This window comes from Micropterus salmoides, unplaced genomic scaffold (assembly GCF_014851395.1).
Source record: "Micropterus salmoides isolate LMB-PRFRI ecotype aquatic unplaced genomic scaffold, ASM1485139v1 Ms_hic_scaffold_6, whole genome shotgun sequence".
NCBI lineage: Eukaryota > Metazoa > Chordata > Actinopteri > Centrarchiformes > Centrarchidae > Micropterus > Micropterus salmoides.
Window position 1 is genome coordinate 11,834,210 of NW_024044348.1, and position 19,507 is coordinate 11,853,716.

Genomic DNA, 19,507 nt, shown 5'->3' on the forward strand with positions numbered 1-19,507 from the left:
CAGGGAACACAGGCTACAGGACCAGTACAGCAGATGACAGAGGTGATACATCCATGTATTGTTCTAGGGTCTGTTTAATATACCTTTAATAGGATTAATGTATGAGGAAATTCTAATGTTATTCTATTAGGAGACACACAAGTTTAACAGAAGAGAAGTGCCCTGAAATGTTGAATTCATGTACATGGGCTAAACCATTGGTGATGCTTTAGTTTCATATGGTAAATTATTTAAATAACACAGTAAAACATTATAAAGGCAAATCATTTTGTTTAAATTTCTTTTATAGAATGAGATGAGAAATGTATGTTTTGTCTTAATACCATTGCTACATAAAGAAAGAAGTCTCTTGAACCACCATTAAAATTCCTACAAAGGGGCAGTGGAGGTTTCCGTCCTGGGAAGAAGCATTATTTCCCATGTATCAGTCATACCAGTGCGTTTGGTTGCTCAAAACGGTACTTCTTGGCCTCTGTTGCATTATGACACATACACACACACACACACACACACACACACACACACACACACACACACACACACACACACACACACACACACACACACACACACACACACACACACACACACACACACTCACACACAGATGTGCAGGCCCTTAGGAGTATCCTAGTCTGGTAGAGAAAAAAATCAAAGACAAACACCTATGTCTATAAGCAATAGCAGCAAATGTAATAAGTAAAATTTCCAAGTAAATTACAGAGTGCCTGTCCCAGTATACATCCAGCATGACCAGCTTCACCTCAGCCTAACCTAATTACCACAAAAATATAGTTTAAGCTTGGTTCAGATGGGTTGATACTAGACCAAAGACTAGATTATATTGTTGAAATGAGAGACAGTGTCTTAGGTCTTTGACAGGTGTTAAGGTGCATCCTCTGCCATGTGGCGCCACTCTTGATAATTAAGTGTGAAGGCCTAATATGTGTACTTCCTTTACACAAACCTGCATTCCAGTCAACCAACACATTCACACATTCATTTGCACTAACTGTTTCTGTTCACTTGCTGTTTGATTCAGCTGTTCGTGGTCATATGTATATTAAGCAAAACACATTGCAACACATCTGATTTTTGAGTTTCCTCTCCTCTGCCCCCAGCCATCTTACTAACAAAGGCATGATCTACCTCTCCTCTTTGTTCAGTTCACATTAGTGGGAAGACAGTGCTCTAGGGCAGTGACAAATGAGACCCATTCTTCAAGTATTCCACTGTTTTTAACCTGGTACCACACGCACAGATGTAGTAGTGGCCCCAGCAAGTGTCCTAAACCTTGTACCTAAAATGGGAACGGGCAACACCCAAGCCCAGATACAATGGGGAGCAGCAGATTCACCACTGTCCACTGTTCATATCCTGTGGCTACCGTGACAAGGGAGGGAGAAAAAAAGCCCCAAGGAGTATCTTTGGCCACATGTGTGAATTTCCCTTTTAGTGTGAGTGAATGTGCATATCATTTAAAGGGGGAACACACCTCAAGTTGATACACAAACACACTAGGCCTTACCCCTTCCATAGCCCCCCCCCCCTCCAAAAGCCCTCAGGGCTCAAAGCTCTACAGTCAAGGCCAAGAGCTCACTCAGAAGTGTCCATACTCTTTTAATAACTGTACTTATTGACCACTCGCATCTGTGGAGTCTGTGGTGGAAACCCATTGGGTTTAGGGGGCACATCCGGCTTTAGCGATGGGGTCCGTTTAAGCCCTGTGCGAGGGAGTGAGCAATGCCCACTGTAGCTGCTCTGTCGGGATACAGAGGATGGGTGGGCTGAGTGCATTCCTCCTGCCCCCATCACTCCGCCATGAGAGTCAAGTCTGGAGGGGGGTGTTGGGGGCATGTAACCCCCTCTGTTCATACTGTGTTGGCGAGACACAGACACTCCCATGGTTACCCCATTTGGTGAGGTGGATAAGGAGTGCCTATGAGAGGCACTCCGGTGGAGTTGATAACCCCCTCTTTGCCTCTCCAGGGTGCCCCCCATGCTCAGGCTGCCCGTTGGTGTGGTGGGAGTGGTGGGCAAGGGCACATCAACCCTCTTGGTGGGACTGTGCCTTGGCAGGGAGGAAGAGGGAGAGTACAGGGAAGCCTCACGGCTAGGCACCATGGGGGGTACTTCAGTTAGTTCTTCCATGGGCTCCAGTGTGAGCTGTTGTCTTGGGCGGGGCCCTGATCCCTCTTGATGAACGGCCTTGGGGCTAGCCACAGAGTCGTTAAGGTGTTTTAAAAGGTCATTTAGGGTATTTCTGGCATCCACAGACCTCTTCTGGTCTTTCCTACTTCCCTTAGAATCTGGCTTCTTTTCAGATGAATGTGGCAGTGTATCATCTCCATTGTCATGGTTAGGGTGGTCATGTGTGGCATTGGGCAAAACAACCGCGCTGGGGATGTGGGAGTGTCCCAGGGCGAGGTGAGGGTGATGGGTGTTGGAATTAGGAGGAGCAGGAGAAGAAAGAAGGAACTGAGGACTCTTGACTGATGAGTTGGACTCCTTACGGGGCCCACTAGCCTTCCCGTGAGCCCTCTCCCACTGGTTTTTGATGGGCTGCAGGCCTTTCTGCTGAAGCACAGGGGTGGACTCGGGTGTAGGCAGGGCAGCCAACTCAGGGGGCTGACAGCCATCCCGCAGGATCATGGTCTTAGTGTCACCGTTGGGTGTATTCAGGTCTTTGCTGTTGCTCAGCAGATTGGTGTACAACTTGGGAGAATCAATGTTGGTTTGGTACTCCTAAGAACGTGACAATAAAATCAAAAGAGATTAGACACAATTTCACAGCTTGTTCAATCACACCTTTCCACAAAAGACTTTGACGTAGCATTGGAGCTGGTTTTATGGCTGTACCTTTACAGGGCTATCAAAGAGGCCGTTGAGCTTGACAAAGCTTCCAGTGGAGTCGGAGCAGGACGGTGCAGACTCTGCATCCTTGTGGACATGTCTTGGTTTACGGAGAAATGAGTCTCGGTAGCAGAAAACAATCAGACCAGCCAAGAGGGCACCCATGAGAAAAGCAGCAAACACGCAGGTGATGAGGATGTTCATGTGAACCATCTGGTTGGTGTCACCCGCTTGAATATCCCAAACACCTACAAAACATTAAAGCATTGGTGAACCTCCTGATGAAAAGAGTCAAAGTGCTCAGTGAAGTGTACTTTCCCATTCAACAGCAGAAATGTGCATATCTGTGTGTGAACACAATCATGCATGATTTTCTGCTTTCACCCCCATACAAGGTAGCCAGTTAACCACAACCAAATTCCATAAATATTGACACATTCCTATTAATCTAAACCCAGATGAAGAAGAAATATGGTGAAAACTGCCAGAAGCTGTTAGGTACCCACATCCATTTCACCATCTATAAGAAGCAGTGCTATGTTAGTTCAGAGGGGGAGACTTAAAAGTGTTTCCTTGATCCACACTCCACTAGAGGCTTTTTGTCATGCGTTTAACCGGTACCAAAAGAGTTAGGAGTGCACTCTTATCTGAGATAGAGAGACAAATCAAACTTTTTGCAAGTTGTTCAGAGGAAAGAGAAGCCGTTTTTGCCCTCCAGGTGTTGCTCTACTGGAAGTTTGTTAGTAACCACAGACATTGAAAGAGTTAGTCATCCACCGTGCAGCCACAATAGTGATGTGGCAGAGAAGGCCCAGTCAATGATCTACTAGCCAGGGTAAACTGTTACTAGAGCTAGAGTAAAAAATATACTGGCAGAAGCTAAATCCAAACAAAAGATTTTAAAGGAATATTATGAGAACAGTGAGTGTAAGTTTTAATGATTAGAAAACTAGGAAGAAATAATTCAAAAGAAAGAACATAAGAAAATTACAATTTAAAGGATAGAAAACAATGGTAACATTAAAGTATATGTTTAACATAAATTATGTATGAAAATGTATATTTGAAAAAAGAAAGACTAGATTAAAATTTACCATGTTATCTAATGAATAGCAGTCATTGTGTGCACATATGTATTTGCATATCTGAGCCTATGTGTGACTTCACATTTGTGTGGCTTAGTGAGAGGTGTTGGCAACTATCAGATCAGACTCAATGCAACGTGCTAGCTGCCTCCCTGTGGGCCTTACCCTCTTGGCCCCCTGGGATAGAGTCTAAAGAATGGGAGGTGGCTGGGTCATCCTGCAGCACAAAGCCTGAGCCGTAGAGCTCTGGACCAGGCTCTGAGCTGGGTCTCTGAGTGGGTATGAGTACTGGGGGGAGTATGGGCCCACTGGTGTGGACAGTGACTGGCGCTGATGAAAACTCCATGTCTGTGGTGACAAACAAATTGTTAACAAACTGTGAAGACGTGGGTAAAGCATACTGTTATCATCCCATCCTGGTTAGTAGACATGGGCAATGGGTAATTTTTAAAGGTTAGTGTCTGCAAAAATATTAAATAAACTTTATATCAGTTTTAAAAATGTAGTATTTTCACATACACAGACCAATGAAAGCATATTTCTCTTTGTTGTTTAGACAATTTGTAAGGGGAAAAAAGAGAGGATACTGAGGTTCAAAGAGGAGTTGGTACACAACAGTAAGAATGCCATGGGATGGTGGGTGGACGTGCAAAAGAGAGGAGGGATCAGAACAGGAAGTGATGAGTGAAAAGGAGGAAGAGAATCTGGGCTGAGATAGAGCACCAATGTTGCCTGGTGAATTTGTTTGTGACGATGAAAATGAAGCAGGTAAAATTAGCATTCAGGAGGTGTTTGGTAAGAAAAGATGAATGGTAGCACTGGTGAAAAGACAGGGTTGGAGATGCTGAACTCAAGGAAAGAAACCATTTGAGTAAAAGATCAAACTAACCAGAGGTAGGGTCGCCAAATGATTTGTAATCTGGCGCTGATGTAGTGCCCAAAAACGCTAAAAGAATTAAAAAGGACAAGAAATCAGTGTAACGGAATTCAGAAGTAAAAACTAAAAACTAAAATCGCTAAGCGACACTAAGAGTGCTATTTAGTTGGTTTAATAATAAAGACATAAAGCACTCGTTAGCAGTGTCTTTTTCTCACTGGAGTCATTAGAGGCCCTCTGGTTCTGATCAATACTGAGGTTCAGCCTGGGTCATGTTTAGTTGGTACAAATGAAGGGACGGATGTTTAAAAGTAAAATCAGTTAAGGCACATTTTCTGGCCATCAGAAATCTTAAGACCTCTACCATTTGCACCAGCTGAACATGGCCCTAAATTGTACATGTCCATGTTTCTGCCTCACAAGCGGCATAAGTTACAGGTGGTCATGTACTGTATGCAGATGTGTGTGTTAATACTGCACATAGACTTATGTAGGGGCAGGTTACTGGAGTGGTTACTGGTGTGAGTGTGCAGGCTCATGGTGTGTGTGAAGATGAGTTTGTGTTTCGATTGTGTACATGTGTGTCAGTGTGTGTGTGTGTGTGTGTGTGTGTGTGTGTGTGTGTGTCTCAGGATAGATGGCATGGCAAGGAGATGAAATTCGTACCTTGACAGTCTCCCAGGTGGGCAGTGTTTCCAAATTCAACGTCCTGCTCGTATCCAGTCCTGAAAAGAGAGCAAAGAAGAGATAAATAGACAGAGAGATTAATCATATAGTTGCAAAAATTCTCTCAGTTTTCCATCTATAATATTTGCACTTCATATTGCAGCTGAGGCTTGAACTCACATAACACCAGGCTGTATCCTCTCACAGGCTCCATGAGGCTTCCAGCCACAGTAAGGATCCCTTGATGCAATGCAGGACCTGGTGTCGTACAAACACACACGCACACACATCATCAGAACAGCGGGTTTAATAATTCTGGGAAGTTCACTATAGTCATTTGTGACTGTCTGAACATTAACCACAAGACATGAGGTGAAGCTGTTATCATTCTCTTTATGACATTTACTGAAAAACATAACAATAAAGTCACAAACCTATGACCAACCGTGCATTAGTGCGTCACTTACTTGTGGCAGGAAGAATGCCTTTCACAGCGACTCAGGGGAACACGGATGACACAGCTTGAAAAGGCGACATACAGGCTGTGTGCGTCTTTGTCCACATGCAGCGAGAGGACACGCTTGTCATCCTCGCGGTTAGACAGGCACCTGGGAAGGGAAACGAGAAACCTGATCAGAGGTTTATCAGATAAGTCTGTCTACTGTTTCAGTCTGAGCAGATATAATCACTTGTTAGGTGAAGAAGTCACATAAAGCTTTTTCTCACAGCTTAACAAGATTTTAACCTCTGACACATCCACGTGCACAAATAAACACAAAAGAAAAATATTCGACACGTACTGTGCATGCACAGAAAGCAGACAGAGACTGCCATCTGTGCCAGGAAGCTTCACTTTAAGAGTTGCTGACTCCTCTGCCAGAAGACAGAAGGGAAAGAGAAAAAGAGAACAGAAGCAGACAGAGAGAGGGTGAAAAGTGCATGTATCCCTACTTGGCCCTGTTGAAGACATCTATCTCCTCCAAAAGCAGGCTGTCATTCAGGGACACAGAGGAGGTCTTGGCCAAAACCTTGAGGACAACCCCTGACTCAGCCCCGATGAACACAACTGTGTAGTTCTTGTGAGGCCCAGCTTCATTGTCCACAGCCAGCGCTGTCAGTCTGTACCTTCACACACAGCAGAGAAGCATGTGTTACTCGCAGTAAGGTTTCAAATAGGAGAGGCCATTTTGAATACATGCGGCTCTTGAGTTACTAAAGGTCAAACTGTTTTTTTATTCCATTTAAGTGTGCATTGTTATATCATCATCCTGACTGTTTACCTACAGAGGACACAGTAAGTTAAGAGACATTGCATCAAATGCTCGGGCAGATTCTTCCGTCAGGTTTACTTATTCTTTGTTCATATCTTGATACAACTTTGTTTTTATCAAGATTTGATATAGCTGCTTGTGATAAGACAGTATGAAACACTAATGCAATGAGAAAAGTTTAGCATATTTGGTTAACATTGAAATTAATTTGTTTTTAAAATTAAGGTATCCGTACCAAAACTGTGGTATGGCAATGGCCCATACCCATCCCTAATCTGCTTCTGCTTTTACCTGACACGGGTCTTGGTGAACCAAGGCTCATCCCCGATAGAAGGCACAGCTGTGTCCATGAGGGGGTGGGACTTGATGAACTGCAGGGTATCGTCCGGGAACTCGATGGAGCTCTTCAAGGACGCAGCTGGACCATGACCTGCACAGCACCCGGGCCTAGGATAGAGGGTGCACATGCAGAGAGGGCAAAAGGTCAAAGATCAGTCCATATGATAGCACACGAGGGAGTAATAATAACGTGAGCTGAAATGGATGAAAAGTGCAATGAGAGGGTGGGGGAGAGGAGCAGGTGCTTATTAGGATCACAAAAAGGCCTCAGCTGGAAACATAAAATATACATATGCATGGTTATCCTCCATCAATGATTTACTGGGGTAATGAGGTGCTTCGTGGACTTTGTGTTTTGGACACAGAGCAGAGCTACAAATATACGTGCTCATTGTAAACAGGTTAAATATGCAACACGTGTTTAATTATGCCATATTAATTATTTAATCATCAGCAGATGGTGAATGTGTGTGCTAGGTCAAAGCTAATAACCTGGTCCCTTACTAGTGAAAAATATTTGATTTCACTGGCTTTAACATGGACAAAGGGTTAAGAAAAGTGGGGTAAATGACAGGTGGTAAACAGCTGCTGAGTCAAGCGCCACCTGCTCAATGAAAAGCCACTTTTAAAATCTGTTTAAAAATTATTTTTTTAACATTTCTTTTCTGTTTTGCCTTCTTGGCCCTGAATGCTTTGGAAGGTTTAGAATGTGGGAAAATGAATGAGGGAGAAAAGAGTTCAATCCATACCGAGGTTTGGGCAGCTTCTCCTCTGGAAATGGAGTCCACACAGAGTCAGGAGTCTTCTGCTCTTTGAACCGGCCCCAGAATACTTTCTCAATGTCGACCATGGAGAAGGCACACACTGCTGACCCTGGGATACTGTGGAGAAAGAAATACATCAATGTAACGTCAATGTTTGACCACCAATCTTTTTACTTATGCCCTCTGCAATTCAACAACTAACTGCCGCCATGACTTACCTGTTCATCTGTGTGGTAAACACACCCACCACTGAGGGAACTCCATTGATGTTGATGATGTCAGTGATGGACTGAAGCACATCGAAGTAGAAGAAGGACTCCCCCGGCACGGAGCAATTTAGCCTCGCCTTCACAAAAGACGTCCAGTGCTTCTCCAGCACCCGCTGTGACCCACCTACGTCATTCTTACAGATCCGGGCCACACGAGAATACACAACCTGAGAGGAACAGGGGTTTAAGAGAGGACAGAGGCGGGTGGAAGAGGAAGGCAGCTGAGTGAACGTCACTAAAAACACTTCAACATGTTGAATAATGCATCTCTCCATCCTGTAGCAACTCAGCACAGACGACTTAACAAACACACAATATCATCTTTAACTTTGTGTATGGAGATTGTTCACTTTGACTGGAGTATAATTTTTTTTTTTTAAAACAGAAGGAGGATGGCCATCCTTGACCAGCCTAATGCAGCACCATTTTAATATCTGTTTGATTGCACATATTACCAAGGCTTGGAAGTATAAATAAAGTGTGTGAAGCAGTTGGCTTTGACAGTTTTAATAATTTACCAGTGCAAACCCCCATCAGAGGCCAGGTGTCACACAAGCATTAGTTGGGTTGAAATATTAATTGACTTGTGGCTGATGGAGGATGCTGGCTTCCTGTGGCTCAGCCAGACCAGCTCAGGATGAGGCATGGTCAAATCTGAAGTTGGCCTCAAACATAGAACATCCTAATTCCCTCTGCATGTGTGTGTACGTCATGGGGAGAAACAGACACAGAGTGTGCAATCTCCAGGAGACAAATCCTCGCACTGTGTAATGGTTTTACATTAGTAGAACATTCCCAGCAAAACACTGGCTGTTGAAATTTCTCGTGCATTCTAATGCGATGTACTGTCATCGCTTGAATGGGCCCCATTACCACTGGGGCCATTTGTGGCAGAAACACATGCACTGAGGGAAGTGTAAGCCTTTTTTTGGATAAAGGCCTGCATACTGTATCTGTGTGGCATATGTAATGTATTATAAACGGCAGGTGCGCTGTCTTACCTTGCCCAGATTGCTGTGCTCCACTGCAATCTCTCGGTAGAAAAAGTACACGTAATTCCCATACTCTGCTGCGTGCAGGAAATGAGGTTCTGGGGGAGAGACAGAGGCAGAGAGTTGAAGTGTATTTCTGCACCGTCACCACCACTGTGCATGCTGAATATTTCAGGGATTTGTACCAGGCTGTATATGACTGGGGGTGACCTAGATTGCCTGGGAGAGAACAGGCCATATCTCCATGGAGCTTGGCGAGGCAGGAGAGCTCTCTATCGCTCCAAAAACAGCTCTGACAGCCACGTTCATACATACACCATGCTAAAGCACCATGGGCATTTAGCTAGCTGGCAGGTAGACACATGAATCTACAGGAAAGCAAGGGGAGAGAGAAATTAAGATTGAGTGATGATGTGGCATTTGCTTACCTTTCAGCCATTTGGAGTCATATTTGATGGTCCTCAAGGCTGATCCATCACCCATACTGCGATAGATGACAGCATCACTGGCCTGGAAGTCAGCTACAGTTGCGGAATACAGCTTCCCTTCTAAAAGGGAACAAGAAAAACAACAAGGAGTACAGTCAACAAAAACTAGGATACACTGATCCTCAATTCTCTGTTGTTTCTCTTCGTTTATAAGGCTTAAGTGGCTGAGTTGTTATCGCTGCAGGCACAGTTTTACTGTGGCAAAGACACAGAGGTGATAATGAGAGCATAAGTAGGAACACATTAGTTCTTCTTCAGCAAGACTAACTATGTGTGTGTGTGGGTGTGTGTTTGACCCATACCAGCAAAAAGGGCAACATTGGTTTGCTTGGAGTCAAATGGGCATCGTGCCAGTCCATTGATCTCCTCCCCATCAAACTCTAGGTTGTCCAGCTGAAGGGAGCATAACAATCACCCACACATTAAAGGATTTTTTGTCAAGGGACACAGGGAAAATATACACATAGAAACACTAGCATGCACATGAAACAAACAAATCTCGTCAAATTTATTTGAAAGGCATTTAAAATAAAGGATTGTTAAATTACGTTCATGACATTAACACAATACCAGATTTTGTGTTTGTGCCTTTGTGCACATCTGAGCATGCAAACTTTGACTTGTGAAAGACGCAGGGCAGGTCCTGGCTCTAGATACTGACCCTGTAGTATCTGCACATGGGGTTGAAGCCGTTAGTACCACAGATGAACACCAGGTCATCGTTTCGCGGAACCAGCACTTTGATAAAGTTGTGGCACTCGTCCTGAAACCAGACACACAATACAGAGCGGTGTTTTGAGAGGCAGCCGGCTTCTCTGCTCACAGTTTAAGTCTCTGTCCGTGTGGTGGAATATAAAACAAAAAGGAGCGAGGTGAATGATTTTTAATACATACTCTGTGTTTTCCCTTGACAGCACACATCTCTCTGTCAGCTTGGCCCGATCGCCATGTAAGCTTCTGTAAAAACCAACATGGTGCATTAGACACATGCACAGCACAGTAAATACACACATACACCCAAGCACACGCGTGCACAGTCTTCCCTTTTCCCACTCTCTCATTTTATAACCTGTCCAGTTGTTGATGAATGGCTCTGTATTTTCTATGGAGCCCTTTTAGTGTTTGTGGATTGAGAAACAGAGCTTGTGGTGAGAATCTTACCCGGTAGGGAATTATCTCATTCCTGTAGGATTCTCTCAGACTGACTAGGTACACCTGATCTCTGTGGACAGACAACAAAAGACACACTTAAGTTACATAGCACAATATGGAATACACTTATACAAAATATAATCAGGGCTAGTCAGGGCATTTTCAGTTTTTAAAAAATCTGTGTTTATTTTTAATATTAATCCAAGGGTAAGAATTTGATTAAAAATTAATTCTAGCTTTAAAAATAACATTTTTCCAACACTACTATGTTTTTTACTGTGTGGTTTTGCCATTTTTTACATTCTTAGGGGGAATCTGGTGCATAATCGGCAGCTCATTTGCATTGTTTTCCTAATTTTCTTTGCCATTATGAGATTTGATGTGAATATTTTCTGAACTGTACTTAGATTAGAGGACCTAATTTATTGTGGTTTCAGGCTCTTCTTGCACACAACGTTTTGGTTTGTGGTAGTATAATATATGAGGAAAATGGGTTTAAACCAATATCCTGTAAAAATTGAAAACTAAAATATAGTTAATTCAAATGTCTGTATTATGCCTTCACCATTTTACATGACAACAACTTTTTGATTAAATGTCTAGGTTATTTAAGTTATTTAAAACCATTTATAACCATTTAATAAAGCCAGTTGGAAGGAGCTGCTGCCCCCGCGACCCGACCCCGGATAAGCGGATGAAGATGGATGGATGCAATTGGGATCAAATTTTATCAACACACAGAGACCAACATTTTGCATCACTTTTAGGAAAAACATGTGAATATCCCAAACTGGCAATAGAGGATCCACCTGTCAGCAGTGGCATGTGGTAGTGATTACAGGGGCTCCAGAGGTGGGACTTTTATACTATAGATGTCGAGGTGATTTCCTGCAACCATATTAGTGCTGGTGGTCAAATTAATCCCAGTGCCCATAAATACCAAAAAAGACATGTAAAGATGCCAAGAAATCCCTGACAGAGCGTCAGGCTGGCATGATAGACGTCTTTCCTGGATCAATACTGGCCATATACATCAGATACAGGCCTAGAAGCCAAAGATCCAATAACACTAAGAGCTTTTTCCCCCGCTTACGCCACTGTTTACCTGCCAAGGAGTGACTGAGTATATTGGTGTGGGGGATGTGTGAAAGAGAAAGAGAGAGAGATAGTGTGTGCATGTTGAGTTTACCTGCCAGCAATGAACAGTGTGTCCTGTATCTTGGTCATAAGCTGAAAGTCAAGGCGATGCTGTGACTCATTGCCAGAGGGCCTGCCTCTGAACACAGGGTATCTCCGTGAAACTATAAAGATATCACACACACACACACACACACACACACACACACACACACACACACACTACTGTTACTGTACTGTCTTAAGATGAAAATGAAATCCACTTAAAGCTACAACTGACCATATAGCAGATTGATTTTATTACTACGGATATGACAGGCTTGTGTCTGAACTGCTGACACGACTAGAAGAAAAAGGCTGCCGGTATTTGTCTTTATTCCATGTGTGACTGGAGTAAGTAAAAAGTGTATATTAAGGATAGTTGTTGACTTTTTCAGTAATTGTAATCTCTACCCCTGTCTCTGCTGAGTTAATTTGCTTGCGTGTACTCACAGTGTGCGTCAACGACATCAAGGGGTACAGTGTCCTCAGGGAAGCTGACTGCGAGGAGAGTGCGTGAGGCTGTCATCAGCAGCAGCAGCAGCTCACTGAGCAGAAGCACAGCTCTCTGGCCCATGGCTGCTCACAGACGACACTTCCTGTTTCACACTAGTGGAGATGTTACCTGGAAACATACACAAAAGGCATGAGTATGTTACTTTACATGAAATACGGTTCATGTTATATTGAACCCACTGCTGCAAACTGTAGTATTTAATGTCAAATCCTAACCCTTTGTTAAGATCAGAACAATGAAACAAGACATTCAGCAGTGAAGGATTTCTTTTCTTGTCGATATCCAATATGTTAGTAAAATACAAACATACAGCACACACACACACACGCACGCACGCACACACACACACACATTCATGATGACTGTGCTCTCAGTGGCAGTGCTTGGCGTTTCCCCTCTACCTCTCCCTACATCTGCTGTCTAAGGGAAGGTCAGCCAACTGACCAGTGGGGTGTCTCAGTGTGTGTTGGATGCAGCGGAAGTCCACTCTGTTAGAAGCGTGGCAGGCCTGCTGTCTCTGTACATCTGTGCTCTGATTGGTTTGTCCTGGGCCAGGCTCAACACTAATCAGCACATTGCAACTTCATCACCATCACTAGTGTAGCCTCTGCTCTGACCTTAGCTGACTTCTATTAGCGCTCTCTTGGCTGTTATTGCTCTAGCCTTTCCTTATAGCTGGTGCGCTTTATTGCAGTGCAAAGCGATTCACTCTTTGTGTTATGAGGATCTAGTCACGTACAGTTGTTTTGACATAGTAGTAATTTTTGTACAGCATCTGACTGTAGACATGATACATCAGCAACTACATTGGTAATAATTTATTGTGGGAGTGGCAGGGGTTTAGTGTGTATGTTAGTGCGTGGAGGAGTGCTTTAGAGACAGACGGTGTCTGTGCATATTAATGATCGGTGTACATTCAAATATTTATAAGGCAAACAAATTATTCATGCAGGCAAAGCCTGAACGGATATAAACAATTTACCGAGAGACGTCACACAGGCAGAGGGATGGATTAGCTGGGAACGCACTGGGATACACACACACACACACACACGGTCGCACATATATAATCACTCTTTCAAATGGTGTAAGACTGAGAGTACATGGACACACACACACACACAGTATTGACTCATTTTTCAATTAGCCCCAAAGCACACCTGCTCCAGTGCTGTCTGTGAGCCCTGTCTGCCAAGCCATTAGTGCTTTGATTGATCCACACAGGAAGCATGGCAGATCAGCAGCTAGCAAATGCAATCTATGGACTTTACCATATCACTGTAGCCATGTGAGAACTTTGTAACTCACAATCTGGTCACTTTTTGTAGAACTTGGGATTTTTAAATCTCACATATGGTTAAAACACTAAATCAACTATAGCACACATGGTCATAGCCATGTCAAGTAGAACCTGGCTCCACTGCCGTAAAGCTGTTGACACAGCGCACTAATAATAATAATAATAATAATACAAAATCCAATTTCGGTCTGAACGGCTACTGTATGATGATGTGTCACTAAAAAAATGGAAGTGGTGGAGATGGAATCAGACTAATGCCAGCCTGTTTTAGTCATCAACAGTGTGTAATCATGGCTATTCAGCACTCCGTGGGATACTGAGGCCTTTGAAAGAGCGATGTCATTATGATTGAGTAACGCAAGGCCTCACCAAAGACTTAATTACTTAATAGTTAAATTACGGGTTTGATGTTTTGACAAAATAGAAAACTTGAATGAGGGCAAAAGGTTGTTTTCTCTTCCTATAACTACAAACATCAATGGTGCTAGTGCAACCACTCTAATCTAGATACAAATGAATCTCCGGACATAAACGATCCACAGATCTATGCACATGGGCTCCCAGATCTATACAAAAAGAACAACTGTCAGCACCTTAATCTAAACGAGAAGTGATGATGCTGCTCTGCAAAGAGGGACAGTGCTGTTCCGTAAAAGCATTGCAGCTATTTTTTTACTACCTGCTTACTACCTCAGACGCTCTCGCACCAAGAAAGGTGCTGTATTAAAACCCAAGCAATAAATTGCTGAGTTTCTAGGAAAAACCTGCAACAGGAATAGATACCAAACACACAAACCATAGCAAAAAAAGAAGAGCAATGAAAGGTAAATAAACCAAGCTTCACATTCCACTTCTATAGTGCTATCACACAGGCTGCGGGGTGTGCTTCTTGCCCAAACTTGGCAGTGTTCACAGGTAAATCATTTCCGTGGTTGTCAGAATTTAGAGTCCTGCTCTATGTTGACTCTTCGTAAGCACACACATGCACGCCACTTTTTCCTGCTATTCTCCCCCGCTAAACAATTCAGGAGAAAAAAGACTCCAACCATAAGCAGAAGCTCAGCTCCCATGATTCCTTGCATGGTAATAGCCATATTGCGGAGGCGAAGGCTTTCCTCAGAAACTTTAATGTAAAACAGAAACAGAAGACATCCAGAGGTCAGCAATCTAAAATTACTTCTCAATCTCTAGTGAGCCCAGCATGTTTTCTATTGACTATTCCTTTGCGCTCTCTGGTTCCTGCCCTCCAATGTGTGTGTGTGTGTGTGTGTGTGTGCATTTGTGCGTGCATGCACATATAGGTCTCAACAAGCCTAGAGACGCTGGGCTTCTCACGCAACTTACTGCCATTCTGCCTGGCCTCACTCTACCTCTGTTATTACAGGCTTTTCAATGTCCTACAACCACGCATTTTCACTGCTGATGTTGTTGGCTCTGGCCCACGGTGTTAAACACCGGGAGGGGAGAGAGGGAGGGGGTCTGGTGGATTGTTATTTCTGCTGATCGTGGGTGTAGGGGTCTGTAGCCCAATTCTGGTAGTTATAGCTGAAGATTTAGCGTTCCAAGCTTTAAATGACAGATTAACACATATTCTCCTCTTAGCTGTGCTTTCACTGGCATATGTCAGCCATAACCTCTCCTCCACTGCAACACTGGATGGATGTATTTTAGCAGGGCAGTCCTATTGGGAGGAATTGGGACTAATAAACGGATGGCTAACAACAGTGGTGCGTGAGGTTTCGTAAACTGTGTGTGGGTGTGATGGATAGTAGAACAATAGCTGCTGCTGCTTGAGGCTGCTTGACTTGTCATCTTGTACCATACTGAGCTCTAAACCTAAAAGCACAGGATATCAGATGGCCCAGGAGTTAATTTCCAGGCATTTCACTGTCTCTCCAAAACTGGATATGTCCTATAACATGGATATCTCAACTCTCAACTGTGGTTCTAATAATCAAGATGCAGCCACAAGTGACTTGGCCAGATGATTAGAGCAGCCACCCACACCCAGAAATGATTACCACTCCTTTCCCCACTTCACAAATAACGTGTGACATAAGCATCACTTCTGAGGGGCTTGGTTGGACTTGTTGCTTCAGAGACTTGGCAGAAGGAGAGGTCTGTGCCACCCTAAACCTTTCTTCCCTCCCTTTCTTCTCTACCTTGGCGAGAGGAGGAGTGAAACAGGAGAAAGGCTGTTCTCAGCAGTAGTTCTGCTATAGTAGGGCACAAAGGGGCTGAGCTGCAGGTGTGACCAAGAAACAAAAGGGGCTTTGGGCAAGTCAACACAATAGAGCCCCACCCCCGATCAGTGGAGCTACATTCAGGAGAGCTGTTCTGGGGGCTCATAAAAGGGTGTTCTGATGGAACAAAGCAAACTACATAAACACATTGACTCCAAATGCTGCACACAGGGCCAAACTTTTATCACTCAACCAATTTAGCACTGAACAAACTGATTTCCGAGCAGCAATTTAGGGCAACCATAAGGCTGTATGGTTTAATGGTGGTTGTTCCGGGGTCACGGCCAGCTGTAGTGGAGGTTAACGGTGATCGTTCTGGTCGCTGAGTTCTGACCCTGTGGCCAGTGAGGCGAAGTGAGACACATCAGCCAGCTGTGCTGTCAACGAACCATCGGCTGGTTCTGATGTTTGACCTGGTCAGAGAATGGTGCTCCTTCCAATATCAAGTTTGTTGTTTCTGTAACTAAGATGGGATTCTCCTATCTCTGTGACAGAGACTCCAGATTTTCAGGGAATTGTACACATCTGGTTTACAAATTAGCTCTGTCTTTATTTCCGTAAATGGGCAAGAATGGTTTGAGAGAATATAACACCAATAGAATTTTGACAATATTTTAGTACAAATTAAATAAAAATGAAACTTATACTTAAAAATGAATTGAGCAGAGTGGGTTAGTCTATAGAGACAACTTTAGAATAAGCCCTTTGGTTGCTTCTTTGGTTCATCCGTTTGCTCTCATTTGGCCATTTTTTCTTAAATAAAGAAACACAGTACAACAATTCATAAAACTACTAACCCAGGCCTCCTCACACTTACATACCTCCTTAACAAAAAAAGAACCATTCTGATTACCTCTCTTTCTTTATTATCGCCCGTTTCTCTTCCTTCATTCGCTGATAATTTTTCAAGTTTTGTGTGGGGATCTTAGCTCCTGCTTTGCGCACACAATCCTTGCAGCAGCCCGGGCTCTAATGCTTGTATTGTGCGGACTGAGGCGTAAAGGCATTCAAGTTTTATCCGTGGTAAATCTTTTCAGACCCCTTTAGCCCACATGTAGGACTCATACAAAAGACAACAAAGACGCGGGGGACAGCGGTGGAGTGACAACAGTGATGGGACTGCCTTTAACTGCCTCCACAGCATCCAATGCACTCACAGGGCTGGGCTCTCGTGTTGCTCTGCCTCCAAAAAGGTTACGAGCGCTTCTCCAATTTATTATCCAATGTAAGAACACCATAATGAAATTGGGAATACATTAAAAAGATTAAAGGAATCAGAGAGTGAGCAGTCAACAACCTTCAAGGCAAAATGCCCGCCCCACTCGTCTTTTATTGTTTAATAGCCTGTGTTTACCAGCATGGTGCGTCCAGTCATATTCAATTCATTATTTCAAGTAGATTTGTGTGAAGCCGAAATGTCAGAAAACACTTTCATTCATACCTTGAGACATTTAACACAACTCTGAGCAATACACAATAGAAGATATTAGCCATACCAAAATAAGGACAATTCTCTGCATGAAAGGTCTGTTAAAGACCAACACTAGCTGGCGTGGCTCTGATTTTACTGTCGGTCATTCACAATTATATTTTTTGAATTGGTAACGTTATATTTTACTTTTAATCTAGACTACGCACACTACTCATTTGTTAGCTGTTTAAATTCCTACAAATCTGTCCACAAAGTCCCCGGGACATACGCCAGCAGTGATATGTCGTTTAGACTATTAAATCCAAGGTCCATCTTAATAATAAAACAAAACAGAGTTCATCCTAAAAAAACACTTTGTTAATAACTAAAAATATTCGAGGACACCTACCTTGAGTATCCGAATTTACTCATGAATGGGGCAATCCGACTGAATATCATATTCCTTTGGTAATCCATTTAAGGGAAAACACCCAGCATATAATATTCCTGTTATTGTGAGCTCCACACGGATCACACTTTTTTCTTTTATCCAGTTGCGCACTGATTTAGGCTCCGTTCGCCACATACGAGCATTTTGACTGCCTGCTCTGTCTCTGTCCCCGGGCCCCTGCGCTCTGATGACTGATCTTCAAAGCTCTGCCACGACCACACAGCCCCCTCCCTCATTCACCAATACACCAGCCCCTTCTACTACTATTAACTTTCGAAACCAGAGGGAAAAGACATAAACATTAACGACGCGTTATCGTTACTACGCCTCGCTGTTCCTGTGAACTATTCACATGCAATCATTGATTTAATGCTGATTTAGAAATACAGAGGACGTGCAGACTGGCGGAGAGCATGATTCACCAGAATAAAAATAAAAAAACTAGATTTACACAAACCTAATTTCTGTGCTTTTTAAAATCGTACTAGACAATCCTCATAGAACTTTGAATCGACTGGTGTGATGCATGGTTTATGGTTATGCGACTATATAAGTTAATATAATAAGAGATGTCTGACAGCTTCAATAGGAGGGTAAACTGTCTCACAAAGAAAGAGGTGAGTAAACAGTTGTAGATTTGGTTTGCCCTCTCTTACGCCGCTTTATGAGAGCTTGAAAGATGCTTCCGAGCAGGACAGATACATTTTACCGGTCGTAAAGGGAATGAATGGATATAATGTAATTAAGCATAAGTAAAAATAGTCCGGTACTGAACTATTTCTGTCCTGCAACCATCAGTTGTGCAGAGCAGCATAGCGACGTGGTCAGAAGAAATATTTTGTATCCCAGCATAGACTTCTCCTCTCTAGTTTTCGACTTTCACTGCGTAATGCGGCGTAACAAAGTATATCCACGTAGATGCAAGGAACTCACCTCATTTGAATTGGTTATTTTGTATCCTTTTGTGATGCTGTAATCCCAAAAAAATATTGTGCGCTTCGTATGAGTCAACTTCTCCTGGCGGAGAGAAAAACAAACTAATGCACGGCAAATGGTGTAATTCGACCCGTGTTAAGTCAATCCATCCAGGGAGAGATCCACAGCCTACCAATAAGCAGCGCTCTTGCTCCAGTCCCTCCCCCAGCGATCCATTACTCCTCACTTGGTTCGGGCTTCTCTGTCTTGCTCTGGCTTCCTTCCTTTCTTTCCTAGAGCAGAGAAAGAAAAAGCGACCCCCTCCCTCCCGGTTCTCCTCCTGTGTGACCCCGTGTTGCCCCCCTCCCCCCTGTTAAACCCCATCCCCCAACTCCAAGTCAGCAAGAGCGCCTAGTTAAAATCATTTCAACTGAGTTGTGGCTGCTTAGTAAAACACAGCTTTAGAAATGTGTGGATTTAAGCACTTCTACTGTATAGCATCATCCAACCGATGTTTCTATTAAAAGTGGAGAAATTATTTATGACAACAATAGAAAGGCATGGAGTTCAAGTTTTACATTTATTTTTCAATAGATAATGTTACATTACTACATACATTATTGTGTACTATAAACACAATACATAGAATTTCCAAGAATAAGAATATTAAATGATCCTTATTCTGTTGAGCTAGATCTATACATAGGCATTAGGCATTCTACATGTGAATGTAAACAT

At 43.3% G+C, this 19,507-nt stretch overlaps 1 protein-coding gene across 5 annotated transcripts; it reads right to left on the bottom strand.

Annotated features, from left to right (window-relative positions):
* Positions 1 to 266: 266 nt before the first annotated feature.
* Positions 267 to 18,933, bottom strand: sema6dl (sema domain, transmembrane domain (TM), and cytoplasmic domain, (semaphorin) 6D, like). 5 transcript variants are annotated; one of them, XM_038701534.1, is made up of 20 exons: positions 18,788 to 18,933; positions 12,386 to 12,557; positions 11,946 to 12,057; positions 10,766 to 10,826; positions 10,499 to 10,561; positions 10,266 to 10,367; positions 9,907 to 9,997; positions 9,545 to 9,664; positions 9,126 to 9,214; positions 8,074 to 8,291; positions 7,841 to 7,972; positions 7,044 to 7,199; positions 6,433 to 6,606; positions 5,949 to 6,089; positions 5,662 to 5,739; positions 5,482 to 5,540; positions 4,828 to 4,884; positions 4,104 to 4,286; positions 2,860 to 3,101; positions 267 to 2,745 (listed from the first exon to the last, which is right to left on the bottom strand). In XM_038701534.1, the coding sequence occupies exons 2-20, from the start codon at positions 12,507 to 12,509 to the stop codon at positions 1,621 to 1,623; spliced, it is 3,327 nt and encodes a 1,108-aa protein (XP_038557462.1). In that variant the 5' UTR covers positions 12,510 to 12,557; positions 18,788 to 18,933; the 3' UTR covers positions 267 to 1,620. The 5 variants fall into 5 exon arrangements, with proteins under 5 accessions (XP_038557462.1, XP_038557463.1, XP_038557464.1 ...); XM_038701535.1 differs by lacking the exon at positions 18,788 to 18,933 and adding an exon at positions 17,813 to 18,038; XM_038701536.1 differs by lacking the exon at positions 4,828 to 4,884.
* Between the last annotated feature and the right edge of the window lie 574 nt (positions 18,934 to 19,507).